Source organism: Macrobrachium rosenbergii, chromosome 19, assembly GCF_040412425.1.
Source record: "Macrobrachium rosenbergii isolate ZJJX-2024 chromosome 19, ASM4041242v1, whole genome shotgun sequence".
Taxonomy (NCBI): domain Eukaryota; kingdom Metazoa; phylum Arthropoda; class Malacostraca; order Decapoda; family Palaemonidae; genus Macrobrachium; species Macrobrachium rosenbergii.
Window position 1 is genome coordinate 27897586 of NC_089759.1, and position 23799 is coordinate 27921384.

General features: G+C 34.3%; 1 protein-coding gene across 2 annotated transcripts in view; it reads right to left on the reverse strand.

Moving 5' to 3' along the window:
* Positions 1-4536: 4536 nt before the first annotated feature.
* The window catches only part of qless (decaprenyl diphosphate synthase subunit 1 qless), a 46868-nt gene continuing 27605 nt past the window's right edge, over positions 4537-23799 (reverse strand). For both annotated transcript variants that reach the window (XM_067121369.1, XM_067121370.1), the window contains 7 exons: positions 19210-19371; positions 18541-18671; positions 15690-15828; positions 12337-12426; positions 11623-11754; positions 7690-7884; positions 4537-7121 (listed from right to left, as the gene is read on the reverse strand). In XM_067121369.1, coding sequence (XP_066977470.1) covers positions 6900-7121; positions 7690-7884; positions 11623-11754; positions 12337-12426; positions 15690-15828; positions 18541-18671; positions 19210-19371 — 1071 coding nt within the window. In that variant the 3' untranslated portion in view covers positions 4537-6899. The remainder of the gene's footprint in view (positions 7122-7689; positions 7885-11622; positions 11755-12336; positions 12427-15689; positions 15829-18540; positions 18672-19209; positions 19372-23799) is intronic.

Genomic DNA, 23799 nt, shown 5'->3' on the forward strand with positions numbered 1-23799 from the left:
GTTTGTGATTGGTCGATCCCAGCCACGTCGTACTTTTTGAAGAAATTTATTTATTGGAGAGAAAGAAACGATATATATTTGGCACTCCGGACATCTTATTACAGAAGTTATTGAATTGTCAAAAAAAAAAATTAAGGGCAGAATTATCCTAGGTATTTGCGAGTCAAAACTTGTTCGATTTTGACTGAATCACGAATGACTTCATCAAGCATTGTTGTACTTGTACATGGTTTGCGTGCAACTTAAGAGTCCTCAGGATTAACAATGATCATCACACTGAGGCGTTTACCAGCCTAAAGCTTATCCTGGTTCATTTTTGGCGGCCCCTTTACGGCCTCCTTTTAGAGTATTTAGACCATCCAGTTAGGTCTATTTTGTGGGGTTACAGTTTCCAGCTCTCTAGGGTAAGTTTTTTTTTTTTTTAAATAACTTTTGGTTGAATAAGGATATCTAATATTCCATTAAATGTCTCTAAGTTTTCACATCAACTTAGGTCTAAAGAAACACTGAATGTCCCTGCTCCTACATGTATTTTTATGTTTTCAATGGTACAATTCTATACGTGTTCTTTTTTACATTTTTTCTTTATTGCTGTGTCAAAACTTATTACGTATTCAAGGATTGCTTTAACAGATTGCCTATGAAGCTCAATAACGACGTGAATGATCCTGTCCCTTAAGGATTCACTCATAATTAATTTTGCTGCCTAATAATTAAACCTTGTAATATTTTTAGAGAATAATTTGGTAGACCATTAATGAGAATGTTACAGTAGTCATGCCTTGGGGTACCACAGCAGTCTACGTGCATTTTTAATGCATCCATATTTGAGTAAGGTATGTTTGTTTGGAGTCTACTTTTAAAATTTGATCCATCATGTTTAAATGTCCATCAGTTAGTGGTCCCTACTTGTCTTTCCTGTTTCACTTATGTATTTATTTTCACCGAATTAATATAAAGTTTTTTTTATGCTTTGCTTGTAACCGTACTGATGCATAAACTCTTTATGCCTTTCATCTTGGTACCTGTTCTGGGCATATTTTTAGCTTAGTCCAACAAAGGTAAATCTGTATCATCTTCTAAAAATGTGCGTTGCAGATTTTTTCGTTATGAAAAAAATACAAAATTGAATAGTGACAACTGTCTAAGATAACAGGAATATTTGAAGAGTTGAGAAAGCTTCCCTGGAAGAATAAAATCGTAGTTTTAGTTCATTATTAATAAATTAATTAATGATTCACTTGCTACAGGCTTCTTTACCTTATCCCTTTCTGCCAGTCTAGATAGACCGCACTTTCTGCCTACGGCGCCTGACGAGACCTCATTTAGTTGGGATATATTCCCGTTGGCAAATTGGTGTGAGTAATTTTGAAAGAAGTAGCGATTTTAGTAGATATTTATGCGTTTTTTGAGTAACAATATATTTATTAGTGAAAAATACTTTTAAAAATCCTATCTATACCAAAGCAACTAGACTGATAAAATCAACCCCAAATTGTTCTGTTAAGGATCGTAAGTTTTATTTATTGAATTTGCTTGTTTTATACACACAATGTGTGTGCGTATATATGTGATGCGTGTGTGTAGTTTATCAAATATCCTTCATAACTATTTAAATCCACATATTGATAGATATACAATATAGTGAATTCGATTCTAGTACTGTGGAAGGGCACTGTGCACAGGCCATGGCACAGACCAGTGTCTAATAGCTATGCTGTTATGTCCCTATCTGGTTTAATCCAGCTAAACGTGACACCAGATGAAACCTTGCAGCTACATATTAAAATTGGTTTTGCTGAATATAAATAAAAGTGTATACCGCCATTACTGCTATTATACTACTAACAGATAATTGTTGAGACACCCAGTTATTGTAGTATCTACTACGATTACTAAGTAGTATTAATGATGATGAGGAAATTGATGGCAATGATAGTACTTCTAAAACAACCATCCACAAGTATTTCTAATAAAAATAACGAGAAATGTATAATTATGATACAGTCTCAACTCCTAAAAATAACTGCGAAAAAATGTTAATAACGTGGTAAAAATATAAAATCTGCAGTGGCTCTGATTTCAGAGGATTTACAGAGCTTTCAGCATCAATCTGAAATCTTTTAAAAGCAGGACTTTTTGTGTCAATTTTCCTTCCTGTGTTTAGAAATAAATTACATTATGTAAACAAAGTCATGAAAACTAGAATGTCAACAAACTGAAAACGTTTTTAAAGTTTTACCTATAGGCTTTGAAAGACTAATACAGTATTACATACTGTACTTGATTTGTCAAATAATACGACGGATTATTGTTATTGAATCGAAAGATGAATAAAAATAATGAAGATTATAGTCTATAATGGTAATAAAAATATAAAAACCCTCTACTTCTGGTTTCCTTTAAAAAGGATGATGATGATGATAATAATAATAATAATAATAATAATAATAATAAAGTAATAATAGTTGCAATACCATGGGACACTAGAATAGATGAGAAAGAGGAAAAAATTGATAAGTATCAAGACCTGAAAATAGAAATAAGAAGGATATGGGATATGCCAGTGGAAATTGTACCCATAATCATAGGAACACTAGGCACTATTCCCAAGATCCCTGAAAAGGAACCTGGAAAACCTAGAAGCAGTAGCAGCTCCAGGACTCATCCAGAAGAGCGTGGTTAGAAACAGCGCACATAGTGAGAAAACTGATGGATTCCTAAGAAGGCAGGATGCAATAATACTAATGAGGTTAGAAAACATATGGAAAATAATACTTTCATTAGATCAATGGAACCACCCATAGAAGTAAACTTTTATTCTTTTTTTATGGTAAATTGCATATTTAGTCAATGAAAAAATACACACAATATAAAGTAAAATAAAGACCAAGAAAACAAAAATTATGAGATAACAGACACAGACTAAAATAAAAACAGTAATATCTTTGGGATATTAAAGCATAGAATGAAAGCACCTAAGAAAGAATGAAGGTGTGCAAAAAATAGATATAGGCATATTACTTGGCTTAGTTCACTTTTTTTGCATCCCAGGTAAACTGAGAAGCAACTGCAACCTGCCTCCTTTAGTATGGAGTGACACCTCACCTTAAAGTGATCCTTGAAGATTCAAAATGTTCATGGTTTGTATTCAAAATACACATCAGATTTCCTGCATTGGTTGAACAGTTACCTGTACTCTGCAATTACAATTCTTTACAAAGTACCTCATGTGTTTGTGTGTGTAAATCTTTTGTTCTGCATAATCAACTATTATGGTAAGTTAGGGTCAAGGGATGAGGAGTGCTTTACAATTTATGATTTCTTTCATTTTCCAAGAGAGTTTGATGCTCTCCACTGTTCATGCATCTTTTTTCAACTTTAAAAATGTTGACGATTTGAAAGTTGTGGAAAATAATTCCTAAAAGTTTATATAGTATCTGTCGCAGCAGTTTTGAGAGAAGTGGTTTTTTGGGGAATTTTCCATGCCATTTCCCTTCCCTGAAAAAAATCCCAGTTGTGCCACTAATAAAAACATGACCTCGATGAATAAACTGCTGATTTCAACAAAATGTGAACTGGAAAAGGGTACTGATAATTTTGTTATAGACACTACACTTATTTTTCAGCTTTTTCCATGTTAAAAAATATGTATATTGCATGCACAGGTGCCTAATTCCCAAAGTTACAATCATATCTCCTTAAAGCCTAATTGCTAGCTGCCAGCCATTAGGCCCACATTTGGTATTGGTAGATTTTAAAAAAAAAAAAAAAAAAAAAAATCCACTTACAAACAGACAACCAATTGATTAAAAACTTCCCTGTAAATGGTAAAAATAAAGTTTTGATTTCTCAAAAATCACTGAATCAAGACTTATAAATGGTAATGTAATTTCAGCTTTGGTTAGCCATACATTTATCATCTGACTCAGTCATGCAAACAGAACCATTTGTCTGATTTTTGGGTATTTAAAACTGATTTTCCTATTAGAAAAATGTTATCTTGTTGAAGTTCCTTAAATTATACCACAGATTGAAAAATGCATTATAGTAAATTTATCACAAAGAAATCACCTTCATTTTCATATGATACAGTACTGTAAACTTATTGAAAATAAAGTTGTTACACAGTTTTTTCTTGGTCATAGCCAAGAGACTATGCTAAATTTCATTACAGATGTACGTGATATATGTGTTGGACTTAATTCACTAGCTTATGTCAATAATGGCATCACAATGTTCTTATAGGGCAGTGTTTGAAATGATAATACTTATTTACGAAAGTTATTATTAAGGTCGGTACTCTGCTATATACATAACGTCAACCCCCTGAAGGAGGAAAAAGACCTGTTTACGGTGAAAAAATGAGTCCTTTCATCTGTCTTTCATTTGAAGATCCATTGTACTATCTTTCAAGTAACATTACCAGATGAATATTTTGATCAAAAGTCCTTTTCTTACCAAAACTGTCAAAATACCTGTCATTAACTGCCTGGAAGTACGTAGAATATAAATAGGTTATATATAAAATACAAATTGAAAACTAACAATTCTAAACATTTTATTTTGCAACGAGTTGATACTCATGGTCCCTCCTGATTACTCTAAAGAACAAAGAAAAAATAACCATTAAAGGCCACTTAAAATATCACAGGAGGAATCTGTATTCACAAAATTTATAAAATTTTTTATTTACAGTATCTAAACAGCATAATGTTACATTATATAAATTCTATCTGAATCATATCCCAGTATGAATCAATGGGTACCCTTCAAGCATTCATGTCCTAAAATAAGTTTATACACATTTTCTTATTTCAAAATATTCACAAGTCTTCACAGGACCCAGAAAAAATACCTTTCTTTCTTTCTTTGGAGGGGTAACTCGGCAGTTAAAGGTTTATGCTGAGAAATTACAAAAATAAAACTGTAGTTGGAATTAATAAAGTATTCGTGCTAGTTGGAATTAATTAAGTATTCATGCTAGTATCATGAAACAAAACCCATTTAACTCATTACAGGTTTCCACAATATCTCTTTACACATAGAGTAAATTATGACCGTGCCTCAAAAGTAGCGAAGGGTATAATTTCATCCCATACTGTATCACACTTATTTCCATCATGATTTTCGTATTACAAAAACTAAATATTATTTAAGATATACAACAATAATTAAAAATAGTTTACATCTGAAAAAATATTCTGTATATACATAGAGCATTGTTATTCCAGAATACTGTACTGTATATGTAACAATACCCAAATGCCAAATTTAAAACGAAGAAAATTCACAATAAGTGTTAACATATGGATCAAATTTAACAAAACACGACATTAAGACCAGAAATTAAGAAAATGCTAAAAGTACAGTATCAAAATCCATCCATAGCCATTTAAGAGATCAACATTATAAATAAAAACTTATTTTTAATATGTTATATCAGGTTCAATGTTCTGAAAATAAAGAAGTCCTTAATCAATCCTTATGTCAAGCTGCACTAAAATTTAATTGCCTCCAAACTGAGTGCATACAAGGAATCAGATCCTGTCTTTAAAAACAGAAGTCTAAAACATCTCAAATTTGAACTTATCATGGACCACTGACTTTTTAACAAGAAATAGAAAAAATGTTAGTTTCTTAGCAATATTACACTAAATAAATAAATTAATTAAACTATCAATGGAACTAGGTTTAAATCCCAGTGCATGGATACTGAAGTCGGGGAACTTGGATAGAGCCCATTGTTTTTCCATTATCCTAGGCAGTTATATAAAATATGTAGTTTAACCACAACAGAGCTTTAAAATTCTTAGCTTTCACAAGACTGACCAACATCCTAAGAAGTAGTTAAATACATAATTACCTATAACCTCAACAATAGATTTAAGGTTGGTCTATAGTACCTGTTCTTTTGCTTTATCATTTCACAGTATGTCTGTATGCCAGTAATTTTCATGTAACTTTGATGAATTTCAACAGTGTTGCATTTCACTGGTTCAGAACTTGATAAGCTTTTAGTGCTCCATTTTCATTGGCTCTATTAGCACCGATTTGAGTCCAGATAGTGCAAATGTACCCAAAATGACGTGAATTAGAATACTGTACCACCTATGAGTAAAAACTCATTTTGGTACTTCTATAAACCTGTTTAAAGTATTTCAATTCATTTAAGCAGTAAATATGCCTTGATTGGGATTTTGAAACTCATGTTCATTATATTTTAAATGTCTAGCAGCAATGTGAATACAATATAACGTCAGGCCTTCCCCTAAATATCATGGATTAAAATTTCACCTGGGCCAAATAAACTGTCACTGGACTTTTTTGCTACAGCATTTAAAAAATGTGTTATAACAAAACAAACCTCCAATTGAATGCATGGTAAAATTGGCATTTGGTGTTATACATAATTAATACATATGAATAAATAACAGTGTAACCTCAAACTATAAACCTCTTTTAAAAAATATTTTAAAATAATTTTTTGTGATAAATGTTGTGCTTCTCTTAACCATATTCATGATGGTGATTGTAGCTGGGATTAAAAATAACATAAGAGCAATGCATATCACCCTAAATGCCTCATTCAAGACAGGGATGTTTTAATTTAAACATTTCAGTGACCGCATACAAAATAATTACACCTTGGTCATGATAACTGGTGGCAGCAAGGATGTGCTACCACTGTAAGACTTAGGTAGAACATTTTACTCCCTTCATATAAATACATCTGATGTAACTTAGCTAAACATTTCTCAAAAACTCTAGTAAACTACAACAATTTCGAAGCACCAATGTACACCAGAACATATCTGGGATGCTGATAATCCTGAGTCCATAAGCTGCTCCATTTCAAGGTAATTACAATTTGCAGCATGCGTTGTGTATATTCTGTGCTATTTTACACGGTTAAGAACTTTGTCTGTTATGCTTATTAGAGCTTTCTGTTCAACTGATGGAGTTAGAGATTTTATGATCCTAACACATTCCTGGCAATGCTGACGAGCTAAAAAATGAGTCTGCTCCAGACCATCACTCTTGTGAACAAACTCAAGTGCTCTCTCCACATCCCCTGGTTCTTGGAATCTTCTCATTATCATTGGATTCAACTCTGGAAACTGAGAAAAATGTATGTTTTCATTATTCACAACCAAAAAAACTTACTAGCACAACAATTAGTTTATAAAGATTATTTTCAATAACATAATAAAATTTCAACAATAATGCTCTTCAAAGAATTCTTCTTTAGCTAAAAGCATATCTAAAGGCTCTTGGCAAATTACCTATACAAATGCTAGGGACCTGGGTATGCATTTACCACCATTCTAGTGAAGTAATCAATGGCAGAACACCTTCCAATGTATTTTGTGTAGTTCTAATTTTAGGAGGGATGACCAACCAGTTATACAGAGCTTTCTATCACAGGAAAGTCAGTGATCAGAATTACTTGACTTTTGCTGCTTTATTCAAATGTGCCAATTTTTTTACAGGCCCTAGTATGGTACAGTAAGACTAAAATCCGGTGGGCTGATCGCCAACAGGTTGAATGGGCATGACCCCTTTACGAGAGCTGACATAAACATTGTACACATGTTTTTTCAAATAGAAACACTCTTAACATAACATATCATTTCTAACCTGTATCACAAGAAAAGCTAAGCTACAAAAACAAATGGTCTGAGATACCTTTTCACAAGCAAAGAGAACAGGTGCCGTAGATATTCCATGCTTCAAATCTGCAGCAGCTGGTTTACCTAAGACACTAGCCGATGAAACAAAATCTAATAAGTCATCAACAAGCTGCAAAGTTATGCCAACATTACGCCCATACTGGAAAGCTATCTCCTGCAATTTTTCATCTGCTCCAGATAAAACTGCCACCTGCAATTGAAAACTCAAGTAAAATTCTGTCCAAAATCAAAGACAAAAATTGCAATACCTATATTTATGAAGTAAACATTATAAAATTCTTCACTGCATAGTAATTTTATCTTAAAGGAAGTTAGCTTCTATTTAGACAAAAAACAATCAGTGAGTAGGTAGCATTTACAACTGTTTTTGGTCTACCAAAACTGTAACCTATAACCCTTTACCCAATGCCTGAACATTGTTTCTAATGAAACGATTATTGCAACTGTTAACTGCAATCCTCAAATTATAATGGTTAGACATACATTTTTCTTAAAGATCAGGAAGTTTAATACTACATGATCTAAATTTTAAAATAAAAAAATTGGTTTCACAAATATTGTACTAACCAGTGATTCAAAACTTGAAACAATTTTAGGCACAGATAAAGAATATGTAAAATTTTCCAAGACCAACTCAAACAGATTGAGGACAAAAGTCTAGAGAGACTTGCATCTTAGTAAAAAATCTAGATGTCCACTTTGTCCAATAAAAGAGTGAATAAATACACCAGGTACTGCAAAGTTGAGATTATTTACCACTGTGCAAAAATGCAAACATTGTGGGGTGCATCCACATGATGGTATAATGCTGAATAAAACTAATTAATCAAATCAAAAGTAAGAGATAAATTTTGGGTTGCAAACACAGAGGTACTAACTGCTGGGCCCACACCAAAGAGGCTTTAGACTGAGGCTGTCTTCTACAGCTGTATTCAATTCCTATTCATCTGGTGTTTCTCCTTTCTTTATTGTACTGATGTTTTTCTCATTTCAGCTACTTTTATACTTCCCAGCTACCCCATTACATTAAATTTAATATCTTTACTTTCCCAGCTTCTATCCATACCTGGTCTTTAAAGAAAAAAATATATATATAAAACCTCCTTTTTACAACACTCAAGCCACAATGGCAACAGTGTACATCTTGAAATCCTAGGTTCTTGTTTTAGAAACAAATTTTTCTCTACCTCCTCTGTCAAAATCTCACATCCTTCATTCTTAGAAACTGAGCTTTTGAAACAAACTAGATTTTTCATACAAACCCATCAATCATATACTGCCTACATTCGTGGCCTTAAAAGTTCCTAGGCACACACACCATCATCTGCTTACCAGATGGAAAAGGAACAAACGCTCCACTCATGAGCAAAGCTGACCCACTGCTAGGTATTAATTACTCTCCTCTGCATTTGTGTGACTGTTGAACCGAGATCACCGGCTTTACCAGAATTTCCCCCGAATTTTGTTCTTTCTCATACTTTTTAATCATCGATACCCATTACCAGCTTTCAACTTTTCCTCATTTTCTTGGAAAGTCTAACTGTAACCTTTGCTACTTACAAGTTGTGTACCTGCTAGATTCCTTAATTATCACCTGCTTATTTTTGAAGTGCTTCTTTAATTTTGTTCTTTTCAATCATTCTTCTCGATAGACAGCCCAAGTACTTCTTGTACTTTTAATTTTTTGTATTTGGTGAATGTTGTGCACAACTTCAATAACAGTTCCAGTGGTTAGTCACGTAAAAAGTACTTGGTCAGGTTTCATTAATTCTTCTGTCTGGAACACACAATAGTAAAGTGTTTGTCTAGAAATATATGAGACCACAAATATGGGCACTATATGTACGATGGGGCTTTGATGAAACATAAGTGTCTTCTGCAATGTAACTGGCTGAGTTTCTGCAAGTCTTGCTCAAACTTCTTATTACCACTTCCCTACATTTCAACTTTCTCTGCCTCTGCTACTTCCCCTGTTCTCCCATCTTCTCAATCAATGCCTCAATTTCAGCCCTCTCTAGGTAAGCCACCCCTTGAAAGTTTTCACCAGCTTCTCTTTTCCCATCATTAAAACTTATCTGGTTAAAATGTGCTATACAAAGAGGGGAGTTATGCATAGAATGGAAGAAACATAATAGAATATACAGTACTCTGATGTGAACACTTGAGAAAAGAGAGTACAGTACTCTGATGTGAACATCTGATAAAACTAAGAATGCCATAACCTTTAGGATATGGGAGTATTCATAAAAAAAAACTTCAAAACTTCAATAGTGTTCAAGGGGTCTAAGAGTCTAGGGACTGCAAATGCTACTAAGATAACCAAACATTTGAGTATGCATGTCTTGAGCTGGCTCTTTTTATCAGTTTTAAAATGTTTCCTCGTGAATATAAAGTTTATTCACCATTTCTGCATATGCTGAGACTGCTGTAGCTAGTCTCAATAGGAAATAACTCTACTGATAATTTTAGAAGGGGTGGTTTTGTGATCATGCTAAATGTAATAAATAGGGAAAGAGATAAACAATAGTTTTGCAACACAATGTGATGAATGTAGAGGAAGACTAAGGAGATTATTTAAAGTTAATTCAACAAAGTGACCAAGTCACATTTTTAAATTTCCATGGAAGTTACCCTCAGGCAAATACTGAAGGAAAACTAAAGGGCAGTATTGTAGTTCAACAGCTAAGTGAGAAAAACTAAATGGAATTTATACAGCAGCTGGGTGCTAAAGGGAAGCTGCAAACACCTTAAAGTACCAACAATCTACAGTGTGCTAAGGTTTACACACTTTAAGTGGTAGACCCCAATGGAGAGAATGCAAGCTTAAGTAACCTACAAATTACAGTGAGAGAAATGAAGTTTACCAACACTGCACCTTGGCTACATAACAAGAAGACATCTAAGATGTAAAGGAACTTAAGGAATTACTTTAGTTCTAGTTTTTTGGGTCTTTCTTTAAGATTTGAAATTACCAATGACAGAGGATGTTATCCACCTTGTTGTGATGGGCACTATATCACTTTATCCAGTGATTTTGTCATGTTGCTTCCTGCATGTTTTTTGTGGGAATGTCATTTAAAAATTAGCCTTCTGGTACCCAGATTCGCAGACAAATTGATCTAACAAAGGTAGGGGACCTTTCTTTAACCTTGGAGCCAATGCAGATTAATCAAGGCCCCCATCAACTTCAGAAAACCTCTTTGTACCTTAAGCCAGGTAGGGATAGCTGTAGGAAGGAGTGGATCTAGGAATAGGTGAGGCAAGGAAGTAGCAGAAGTTTTGCATAATGTTTAAGGAGTTTATTACAAATGAGTTTAAATAAGCCAAGTCATATTTCTAGACTCCCACAGGAGAATTTAAAATTAAAGAAAGATTTCTGGAAATCTAAGTAGGAAGAGACCGAAGGGAATGAAATGTAAAATGCAACGATTAATGCAGCTATGGATAAAAGGACACTGCAAAGAACCTGTGAACCTGTGTACTGTGTATGTCATAAAGTGATATCACTTACTGGTACTTAGATGGTGAACATGAATGAAAAGCAAGTGGAGCATGCTATTGACATAAATAATTAATGTAGCATGAAGAATTTGGAAGGCTTGAAATAATGAGAAATTCACAAATAAAAACCCATGAGGGGAAATTAGTAAACTAATTTAAAAATGCACCTAGTCAATTATTTACTCAAGGAAACAGTTTGTAATTCACAAAACACACAACATTAACACATAGTGAACACACAAAAATACCATCACTTATGTCAAAAATAATCCCTACAACTACTTTCAAATTGAGAGCTTTAGTACAAACAATAACACCTTATGTTTAATAACTTTTTAAGTATGGAAAATGTCCAAAGTATTCAAGTAAAGCATGCATCAGAAAATTTGGTTCAATGTTTTAGAGAAAGCAACAAATTAGAACATACCGATTTGCAGCTATACGCAAACAGCGATGCCGTTTTCTTGAACGTCTTTTTCAAATAATGTGCAAACCTCTCATTTTCATTCTCTTTTGAGCCAAGCTGCATAAATTCTCCTTGTACCAAATCTGCAAGAACCTGCAAAACACAAGCAAAAGTGAAGGGTCACAAGATCAGGAAATAAATTCATCAACTGTACAACAATGGGATTCATAATAAAAAAAACATCAAAATATTTTTATGCCTTCCTACGCAAGCAAGCTTTATTACAGATGTCACTTTTGCTGAAACAATTCCTTCACTATATAAAACACATAAATATAAAATTTATAAGAACTGACATGCAAACTAAGGTTGTAGTATTTCTAAAAACAGTGTGTCTTAGGTACTTTTGTACTAGAGATCAATTTGGTAGTTTCTTGCAAGGGCAGAAATTACGGTAGATCTATATTACCACTTGGCTGTTCTTTGATAGTCACAGCATGTTGATGTATTTTCTACATTACTGCAATCTAATTATGAAAGCTGGACAAAAATAAAAAATTAACTGAATTCTTAAATACAAAATTTTTAGCATTAAGGACCAAGGACTTTCCTTTTTGTCAAACCTTTCCTGAGAAATTCTCAAATCCTCACTATGAATAAAACTTAAAATACCAAAACCTTTGGTAAATATTCCGTGGATAATTACTGTACCCCAATGAAGAAATATTTATTTACCTTTGAAAGTATAACAATAACCTCTTCATTTCGTACTCTTGCCAGCATTGCTGAGGCCACTGATAAAATATAATCACCAGCCATCACTGCCTAAAAAGGAAACATTACATACATTACTACATTATACTGTACATATTACTTCATTACCACATACAAGTAATAGATTGAAAACACTGTACTGTACATGTACAGGCTATGAAGATGCAGTATAGTGATCTTACAGTAATAAACTTTCTGAGGCTGAATAAAAAGAAATCAGTCCTCTGACTAAAATATTTATCTTATAACTTACTAGGTTGAAATAAAAACTTCTTTGAAGTTCATCAAGGTCAAAACTTAGCTTTTACTGTATTACCTTTAAGAAAAATTTGAATCATAAGTAAAATTTATTAAGAAGTTAAGAGCAACAACAAACTAAAACTTCGACAATTCTTGTCAACAACCTTGACATTTTCTACAATAAAATCATACAGCTTATTTATTTTACCATCAAAGTTCTTACACAACTTTTCAAAACAAATGTTTGCTCCAAACCCTCTCTTCCTTGTCTGCTCTTAAGCCACAGGTCTTCCCTGATCAACTGTAATCTTATCTTACTTTCTCAAGTAAAACTATATTTCCCTTCCAATACAGTATTAGCTAAGTAGACCCATGTGCAGGAATTTTCAAAGGAAGGGGATTAAAAACAAATACTTCCTTAACTGTATTTATCAATTTTCACAATGTAGGTATTCGAGTAACTTCATTCAGTAGACTTGAAATTAGATGGGCAATACTGGCCATTACAGCTCATGCACTTCCATTTCTTTAGTGACATTTAATATTCTACAACTTTTGTTAATTTTTAAATTTATTTTTATTTTCTAGAATTTCCTAACTTTTTCTATTATTTTGCTGAATCAAAACACTTAATAGGTTTTAACTGATAAATGCTTATTTCTACAATATTTTTCATTCAGCGTTTTTCAGTTCCTCCAAAAAGGGGAGGTGGTTAAACAACCAACAACCCCTCTCCTCACGTACATGTCCTTGATGCTAAATTGGAATTAGAATATAAAATTTTGGCCAAAGGCCATGCGCTGGGACCTAAAAAAGTTGTTCAGCACTGAAAGAGCAATTGAGGGCAGTAAGGTTTTCAAGTTGTAACAGGAGGAAAATCTTGCAGTTGAACAATCGTTAGGAGAGGGTGGAAAGTAAGATGAAGAAAGAGAATATGAATGGAGGCACAGCATAAGGAATGAATGGGGTTGCAGCCAGGGACTGAAAGGATCCTGCAAAGAACCTCAAGTAATGCCTACAGTGCATCGCATAAGGTGCACTGACGGCACTACCATCTCACAGGGCTTGATGCTAAGTGATGTAACTAAAGGTATATATTAAAATCAATGATCACCTTCCACCTAATACAATGGAAGAACTATTCCTGTTAAATGTTTGCTCTGAAACCTTTCCCTCTTCTGGACATATACTGTATTACATATCCTGGTCAAACACTAAGTATTACTATCAACCCTACTTCAGCAACTCATTCTTTACCCATAATACTTGCTATCCTTACACCCTTAAGTCATTTCCACAAGCATTCTAAAATCTATATTAATCCATGTCAATTGTGCATTATTCAGGTCTTTTTCTCCTATTTACTACATTTAAAATGTTCTAATTACTCTATTCACATATGACTTTGACACAGTGGTCTGATTAAACTGCTATCTAATAATAAAAACGATAAAATATGGCTGCATTCCCTTCATAAATAACATCTTAATTTATACCTTTTGTTATAAGATTCATTTGGTCACTAACCTTTCTCTAAGCATTTACTATCTTTCCTCCCAATGCATATGTATTTCCTCACATAACCTGATTAAATTCAAGATCCTCTTTAACCCTTTTCATTCAAGTTCTACTTTTCTGGGCTACACATATAATAGGTTCTCTCCTCTCCTTTCTGTCCTGAGTAATTTTTGTCTGGATTGCCATATGGTCCTGTCAGGATCTTCATCTATGCCCTCTTGATATGATTTTCTGGTTGTCATTCTGCTACTTCAATATCTACTACTTTCTTGACTTAATTACTCTTGTGACATACTCATTGGCCTCCCAAACCACCTCAACTTTTTGCTCAAAATCTCACTTAAATTTTCATCTTTAGCTTCCTTTCTCACTTTGCCCTTAGACTACCACAGCCATTAGTCATCCTTGTGCAGACTATCATAGCCATTAGACATTCTTGTGCACATCAAAACACAATTTTGTCTTTGGAAATGCAACTTCACTTTCTTCTTTAGACCTTTCATCCAAACACACTCTCCTTTATTCATACTTTCCAAGTGTCAATATTCATAAGCAATCCTGACAAACTACAATCCTATCCTTTAGCTTTGGATATTCCTCAAACTTCAGCTCTCTAACCATAACTTATTTTTAAAACCTATTCTTTTCGTAATTTTTCTCAGTTTTCAAACTTACCTATCTTAATTATATTCATGGCTTCATTTTGAAGTCTTCCTTCTCACAATTATTACTTTCTATCATCATTTTCCCATCAATTGAACAATGACCAGATGTACCTTCAACTACTTTCCTCTCTATTACATCAATCACTCATCCATATATGCATACTAACGCAATCTAAAAAGTTTATCATCATCATCATCATCACCACTTTCCCTAGTGGAGTATATTAAAATCTTTCACTTGTGACAACACTTTTCAGAATATGCACACAACACTTCATTCCCAATCACTCATTGCATTCCAAACCTACCAGCTATGCTATCTCATTTCTTGCTTACCTTTGAGTTTAATCACCCAGCAGAACACTTACCCTATTCCTTACTCAAGTTACTATACAAACACTGTCTCCCACAAACATTCCCATTCACTCTAGTTTTCTGCTGTTTGTTCACCCAATCCTTGGAATAACATACTAACATTTTCACAAATCCTCAGTGTCTTTCAGACACAAGTTACCTCCTCTAATTTCCTACGCCCCATCCACATCACGAGCAGTCTTAATCCTCTCCAGTCCTTGAACACCCTTTTCATTTTGCTATAGTCTCACTAAGTGCCTAAGTTTTAGATTTCTCTAAGAGCTATAAAATCTAGATTATTCTCCATAATCACTTCTACTTCCTTGTCAGCAATAACTGTGAACATTAAAAATATTTAATAACTAAATTCTTTTGGTTTTGCCTATTCTGTTTTTTCTCTTTCCACATTCATTTCTATATCATGAAGATTAATGGGAATTCTATCATTTAAGTTCCCTGGAATCTTGTGTGACTGAGGTTAAAATAAAAGGTGTTTCCTCCAACCAAGCAGTCCACAACCCTTCAATAAAAAATTACCTTTCTCTGGCCATACAGGGAATTCACAGATGGCTTTCCTCGTCGAGTATCGGCATCATCTATAACATCATCATGAACTAAAGATGCTGTGTGTATCATTTCAGTAATTTTTGCAATCTGCAGCTGAGATTCATATAACCTGGAACATTCCAAAACTAATAATAAATAGGCTTCATTAACTTTAATATCAGTATCACAAAAAAAAATTGTCATCCAAGGCAGTGTTGCAATATTTTTTTAGAAAGTAATTCATACACAGTACAATATTCTTGCTATGAAATCTCGCTTCCAATCATGAAATCTCGCTTCCAATCATTAAAGTATATACCACCAGAAGAGAAAATAAAACTAATGATTACAGAAATCTGCATTTTAGGCTTCTACATTGAATCTGAAAATGCCACTGCTGTAAAGAAAATTTATAGTATCTGGGAGAGATGAGTTTCTATAAATACACAGAGAAGAGAAACATCAAAGACCCCATGATGGGTATTCAGCAACCACAGTGAAGGCAACAAAGCAGTCAAGTGACCATTCTCATTCGCATTCTAATATGAAAAATAATGTAATCCCTAAATGCCAAAAGGTATCAAATCTGTGCTATATGCCACTCATCTTTTTCTAAATCATCAGCCATTTCACTGCAGGTCTTACCCATCTGGCAACAGGAATATCTATGCATTATTAATTTTTCTGTAATAAACGTCATTCCTCTTAGTAGGAGTTTAACCAGGTCCATAATTCACCCGAAAGGTCAGTGATGCAAAATACCAAATTCCGACTGATTCTGTCAAGAAATGGACCCTGCTCTTCTCACTCATGAGGTGAGTGCTTTAACCATGGAGCCATTACAATTATTATTAGCACTGAACTACTACTGTACTAGTAGCATACCTAAACTGTCAAAAATGACAGTAATGAATAAATGGTTGGGATAATAATCTCAGAGTAACAGATTACACATTTGAGTTCAATGTCAGACTAAGGCATCTGTATTCTGTGAATGTATAAGGGCTAGTTGCAAAATTGGTTGGTTCTGGGATGAATTACCCACAGATGATAATTTTATGTATACCATACACATCATTATTATTATTACTTAAATGAGCTCATATCTCTCAGGAACAAGTTTAACTTGAAAATTACAGTTCATAACAGAATGCTTAAAAGGAACAGAGAAAAATGGGCAGAGAATACAATAAAGACAGAAAAAAGAAATTTCAAAAGTCATATGTATATGTAAATACAGAGCATTTATATAAAAGAAGTAGAGTACAGTAGTACTAAGTCAGAAATACTCTGGCTATCATACTGTACATGGTTCTTCAGTACTGCTGTACTACAGTCTCTCCTTAAAATTTTTTACATTACCACTGGTACCACTGCCAGGAAGTTCACCAGTTTTACATCAGTAAGAACAAAACAACTTTAGTACTGGGATGTTCTATCAAAGTACCTAAGCTAACATTTGGCAAAACGAGTATCAAAGACTAATTCTAAATTGATGGCTACTAAAGGCAGCAGCATTAGCATTTTGTTCAAAATACAACTTGTGGAAGATGTCCAGTTTATCTTCTGACAATGGTCATCATAATTATCAATGTTCTGGAAAAGGGAAACCACCATTTCCAGTGATGATGTCCAGCTGGTCAAGATTCCAGGAAGCTTCTAATATCCTCACAGAAGAATTTCCCAAAAATGGTTGAACAAGAGATGAAGTATTAGAAATTAACTTTCTCATCTCTGATGATACAGTATAGGAAACCTTAAGAGCAACAGCTGTACCTAGGTCCATTCTGAATAGGTGGGGTTTTCACTCTTTCAAGAAAATAAAGCTTACATTCAAATCTTGGCCAAAAATTATGAGTCACTGAAAGGAAGCAGAGTACTACTGGCTAATCGATAAAACATCAGTTTTGTTATTGAATTATCAAATCATCCCCTAAATGACTTACAGTACTAGACTGAGATTTCAAATGATTGTAGTGTGAAGGTTATAAAAACTTTACTTTGCACTCAGAAGGAACAAATAAATACAGCAAGAACTGCATCATCTGCAAGTATTTTTCCTATTTTCTACACCAACTATCATAACAATCAGGTGACCAATAAAGCATAAACAACATAGGCCTCAAGACACTACCTTGCAGAAAGGCCAACACAATAGCCTACGCTAACTACAAACAACTTCAACTATAATTCTCTGCTCCCAGTTATTTAATAAACCGAGTGAGGTTCATAATAAGGCCTCTAACACAGAAGTGTGGTGCACAAGCTTTTGAGATTATACAATAAATTTGGTATAAAAGATTCACAATTAACCTACTGAAAGGTGATATTAAAATCAATATAGGCAAGTTTCATCTTGTAGTCATTATCAAGACTTTCTTGAATACGCTACAGGTAATTATACCTGAAAGGGCAAAGCAAGTACCTCGTTGTCCCTATAAGTAAGACTGGCAGGCAGGAAGGAAATACCTGTACCTAGATTTGAGGACACCTGTGCCCAGAGTTGAGGTATTTACATGACTAAAGCTTAAACTTTCAGTAACTTAAAAACCACTGGAAAGATGGAGACTAGCTTGCAATTTTTTTTAGTCAGAACTTATGCAGTCTGCTAGAGCAATCAGTTTATAAAAATACCAACTGGAAAACAAAAATGATAAAAATGTATTGATTTTGGATTTAAGTAACCCAGACATATTTTAAGAAAATATTGGTAAACCAACTCAATTATTTAGGATTTTTCAACGATCGCCAAACAAAAAGTATATTCTCTGTCACTAAGGGAATTAAAAACTAGCTAAACAACTAAAAATATTATTTATATTATCTCACACTAATTACATACCTCGCTTCACCATGAAGATGATAATTTATGGCACGAGACATAAGAACTGTTATAAGAGGTCTTACTGCTTTGCCTTGGCCATCAAAATAGTACTTTGATATCTCCTCTAAATCATACTGCGATTTTAATTCCTGAAAAGAAAACAATAGTAAAACACATTGAATTTTACTTAAAGAATGAATAAAAATGGGTATGAAATTCAAGCTAACGTTACTGAGGATGTATGTTACCTGTGTGTGTGATAATCATGAATGTATTTACGAATGATCAGTAGAACAAAAGCGGAAACAGATATCTGAATATGGTCAGTGTTATCATTCTTTAAGGAAATCTTCCGTAGACAACTGTAATTGTACAGAATTATACATTTGTGTGTAGCTTAATACAACATAAAGACATAAAATTAAGGTTAAATTATAATCCAAAAGAAATTTTGCATTGAAACTACAAATTTTATTCACATATACAAACCCTAATAAACTATGTTTTTGATGTTATTATTGTTATTTAGAGATAGTGTTTAGTTATAAACTAGAAACTACTGTACTTAATAAATATCCTGTTTAATATGTTGCCATATTTTGATGAATTATTGATAATCCACATGTGTCACTCAACTCTGTCTTTGCTTATTGTTAAAAAAAAAAGATTTTCCAGTTCATGTCTTACCCTTTTTATATCAGAAAACATTTCTTCAAGATCCAATCCTGCGGAATCTGATGGTGTTTGTACTTGGATACCTTCTACAGTACCTGTTTTATGCATTAGAGCAAGATCAGGCCTGCCTGTGGTGAGGTGGGAACACTGCTGATATACAGGTCCACACATTTTCTGAAAATGAGAAAGAAGTTGTTTCAGAAACAATCATATGTCTAAACAAATGAAGAATATTCAAAAGTATGAACATTACGCGTAATTTTAAAACTTGCCTCTCTGAGCGGAAGATTCAAAGTAAGGATCTGAAAGTTTGTAATGTTAAAAAACTGTTTTATATCATAAATGTTTTAAAGAACAAAGAAATTATATGAAGCTGAAAAAATGTATAATTTTAAAACTGTACATCTTCATACTGCATATAATCCACTGTAAAAATACTGTCCAAAACAAGCTACAGTACATGCATAACAATGTTTATACACATGTTGATCCCACGTAAGAAAAACATCGCATGCCGGGCCTTAAACCAAAGATGTTCCTGGTGAATTGATAACATTCTTGAGGTTCTAATTAACTGATGCCCATCATCTTTATCACTATTCACTGATTATACACTCAATGGAAAAGTGAACAACTTCAGTTTATATTTCACGTATCAATTCACATTACTCGTATTATGCTTTAATAAGACGGGATGGCTCAGTTTCCCGATTCTTTAATTTACAAAGCACAAGCTTTCGAAGCCTTTCGAAGTCTTTTACTCAGGTACCGATGCACTAAGGATTATTATCTGCTACACTCAGGTATTTATGTACGTCTTCAAAAGATTGTAGGCCTACTTGTATATTACAGAATCTGGAATCTAAACCATCCCGTCTTATAGAAGCCTAATACGAGTAATATGAATTTGTATACACAGTGAAGTTGTGTGCCTATATATGTGTGTGTGTGTGTAGCCTACTACATATATATTGTGTTAAGTACTACGAATACATACTACTGTATTTGCATGTTCACTAAACACCCATTATGTGAAAGTATACACAAAAATCAGAGTGAAAAACTTTCACCTTCATAATAGGAAATAACTGCCCCTGTGACGCCACCGCCAGCCACCGCCACCGAGCTTCGGGAAAGGCACGGGAATCCACCCGGATGTCCAGAAACGCGCCACCCCGAGAGCTGTCAAAAGGGACCTGAAGGTTACCCCTATGACCTTCATGCTAAAACGGTGGTATGCTTGCTTGTGGTTGGCCAGAGTGATGAGGAGGGCTGTCTGGACAAACCTTCAAGGTTAAAGGGACTCCCGGCAGGCTTTTTTAAGACTTGCCTGTTCAAGGCTTCTCGAGAAAGCAGGATTGGTTGTTCGCTGTTTCAGATGTCAAGTTTTATCCAACAGGAGGGGGATCGTCCTTCTCTTTTTTTTCATTTCTATTACATGTTTATTTTTATTATTTTTAAATGTTTTTCATTTTATTTCTATTGTTTTTTCATCCTATTAGTTTTTAATTTTATTTTTACCATACTTCTATTCTATTTTTTATTTTTATTTTTTAGTCCTTTTCAAAACTGCAATTTTTCTAGGCAAAAGGGCAGTCGTCCCTTATTCTATTCTATTTTTTATTTTCATTTTTTAGTCCTTTTCAAAACTGCACTTTTTTTAGACAAAAGGGCAGTCGTTCCTTATTTTCTAAGCCGTCTAGACAATCACATATAAGAAATAGAAGGATCGTTTTTCCTCATTTCAAGAAAGCTGTGTGCTTCTGCAATACAGAATAACGGGATAATCATTACTCCTTTTTCAAAAGCTGTGTGCTTCTGGAATACAAAATAACAGGATAGTCGTTACTCCTTTTTCAAAAGCTGTGTGCTTCTGGAATACAAAATAACAGGATAGTCATTACTCCTTTTTCAAAAGCTGTGTGCTTCTGGAATACAAAATAACAGGATAGTCGTTACTCCTTTTTCAAAAGCTGTGTGCTTCTGCGATACAAAATAACAGGATAGTTGTTACTCCTTTTTCAAAAGCTGTGTGTCGATACAAAATAACAGGAGGATAGTCGCTTCCTTTTTCAAAAGCTGTGTGCTTCTTCGATACAAAATAACAGGATAGTTGTTACTCCTTTTTCCAAAAGCTGTGTGCGATACAAAATAACAGGATAGTTGTTACTCCTTTTTCAAAAGCTGTGTGCTTCTGCGATACAAAATAACAGGATAGTCGTTACTCCTTTTTCAAAAGCTGTGTGCTTCTGCGATACAAAATAACAGGATAGTTGTTACTCCTTTTTCAAAAGCTGTGTGCTTCTGCGATACAAAATAACAGGATAGTCGTTACTCCTTTTTCAAAAGCTGTGTGCTTCTGCGATACAAAATAACAGGATAGTTGTTACTCCTTTTTCAAAAAGCTGTGTGCTTCTGCGATACAAAATAACAGGATAGTCGTTACTCCTTTTCAAAAGCTGTGTGCTTTCGATACAAAATAACAGGATAGTTGTTACTCCTTTTTCAAAAGCTGTGTGCTTCTGCGATACAAAATAACAGGATAGTCGTTACTCCTTTTTCAAAAGCTGTGTGCTGCGATACAAAATAACAGGATAGTTGTTACTCCTTTTTCAAAAGCTGTGTGCTTCTGCGATACAAAATAACAGGATAGTTGTTACTCCTTTTTCAAAAGCTGTGTGCTTCTGCAATACAAAATAACAGGATAGTCATTTACTCCTTTTCAAAAGCTGTGTGCTTCTGCGATACAAAATAACAGGATAGTCGTTACTCCTTTTCAAAAAAGCTGTGTGCTTCTGCGATACAAAATAACAGGATAGTTGTTACTCCTTTTTCAAAAGCTGTGTGCTTCTGCGATACAAAATAACAGGATAGTCGTTACTCCTTTTTCAAAAAGCTGTGTGCTTCTGCGATACAAAATAACAGGATAGTCGCTACTCCTTTTTCAAAAGCTGTGTGCTTCTGCGATACAAAATAACAGGATAGTTGTTACTCCTTTTTCAAAAGCTGTGTGCTTCTGCAATACAAAATAACAGGATAGTCGTTACTCCTTTTTCAAAAGCTGTGTGCTTCTGCGATACAAAATAACAGGATAGTCGCTACTCCTTTTTCAAAACCTGAGTGTGCTTCTGCAAACCAAAATAACAGGAGCGCAGTATATACTTTTCGAAATACTGTGCGCTCCTGCAGCACAAAACAACAGGAACGTCGTTCAAGGTTTCCTGCGTGATGATGAAAGTATTCGTACATTTAGACAGCTATGGAATTATACCATTCAGTGGTGTGCTAATTTCGTTTTAAGAGATTAGGTCTAAAGTATCAGCCGAAGTTAGTGATTTCCATGCCTTCCTGTCGTTCTTAAGGGCACTTGCAGTTCGTCGAACCCTTCTCCATCACAGCAAGATGTCCATCACTTTCAACACTAATCGCAAAAAGCTGAACAAGTTATTTCGAGCACAAAAAGAATGTCGCTCCTTATTTCCCCACACCAAGAAAAACTTTTATAAGAATAAGAGACTTTTTCATCATTATTAACGCAGAGTCACTCAACACGGCAAAACCCAAAGATAACTTAAACTGAAGAAATGCCAACAAATGTTCAACATTTTCCAGGCAGCTCGCTTTAAATGTCCAACTGATTACGACAATATCACTACTTTCAAGTCTGATCTCATTTTATAGAAAGCACAGGTTTCTCTCTAGAATGACAATGTTAAAATACATGAAATATTAAAAATATATTATATATATATATATATATATATATATATATATATATATATATATATATATATATATATATATATATATAAGAGATTATCTCTTCAGTTTTCAAACCCACAATACATAATTCTTCGGCTAAAAGAGAAACGTGGTATAACCCCTGACTGGGAGTTCTCGCTTCCCTTTCCAGGATCCCGATCGTCGAGATAGAGAGCAAAAATGTTCGTCAGAGGGCATCGCGGTGAAAGTTATTCCGGGAATGGCAGCCAGACACCACAATCACGCCCCTCAGCCAAAGGACAGGGTGGAAGGGCGAATCGGACGGACGCTCGTTAGGGACTTTCGGGAGAGCAACTGGTTCTTAGGGTTAAGGAAGAAAACGGGTAAAAAAAGAAAACGACTGGACAAGCAGGCAGGCGGTTGTACGGGTAGGTTAGAACAGACGAAGAATTGTGGGGTAAAAGGTAAGAGAGAAGACAGACTATTAAGGTTGCATGGTTATGATGTGACTGGAGACACACACAGTTTGTAGGGTCACAATGAGACAAGTTAGATAAGAGAGACAAGGTTTGTTGGAACATGGCAATATGGAAGACAGGCAAAGATTTGGAAGGTCATGGAAGGACAGTGAGCCTACAAATTTCTCTAAGGTCGCGGTAGGACAGAAGAAACGAAAGCTTGAAGGTCATGGCGGGACATGAGACGGACAAAAGGTGTGTAGGGTTAATTAGACAGGCAACAGACGAATGCCTGTCGTGTCCTGGTGGGACAGCAGAGAGACGAAGGGTTGTGGGATTATGGCTGAACAAGAGACAAACTAAAAGACATACGAAGGTTTGCAGAACTATAGTGGGACGGGAGACAGAAGAAGAATTGTAG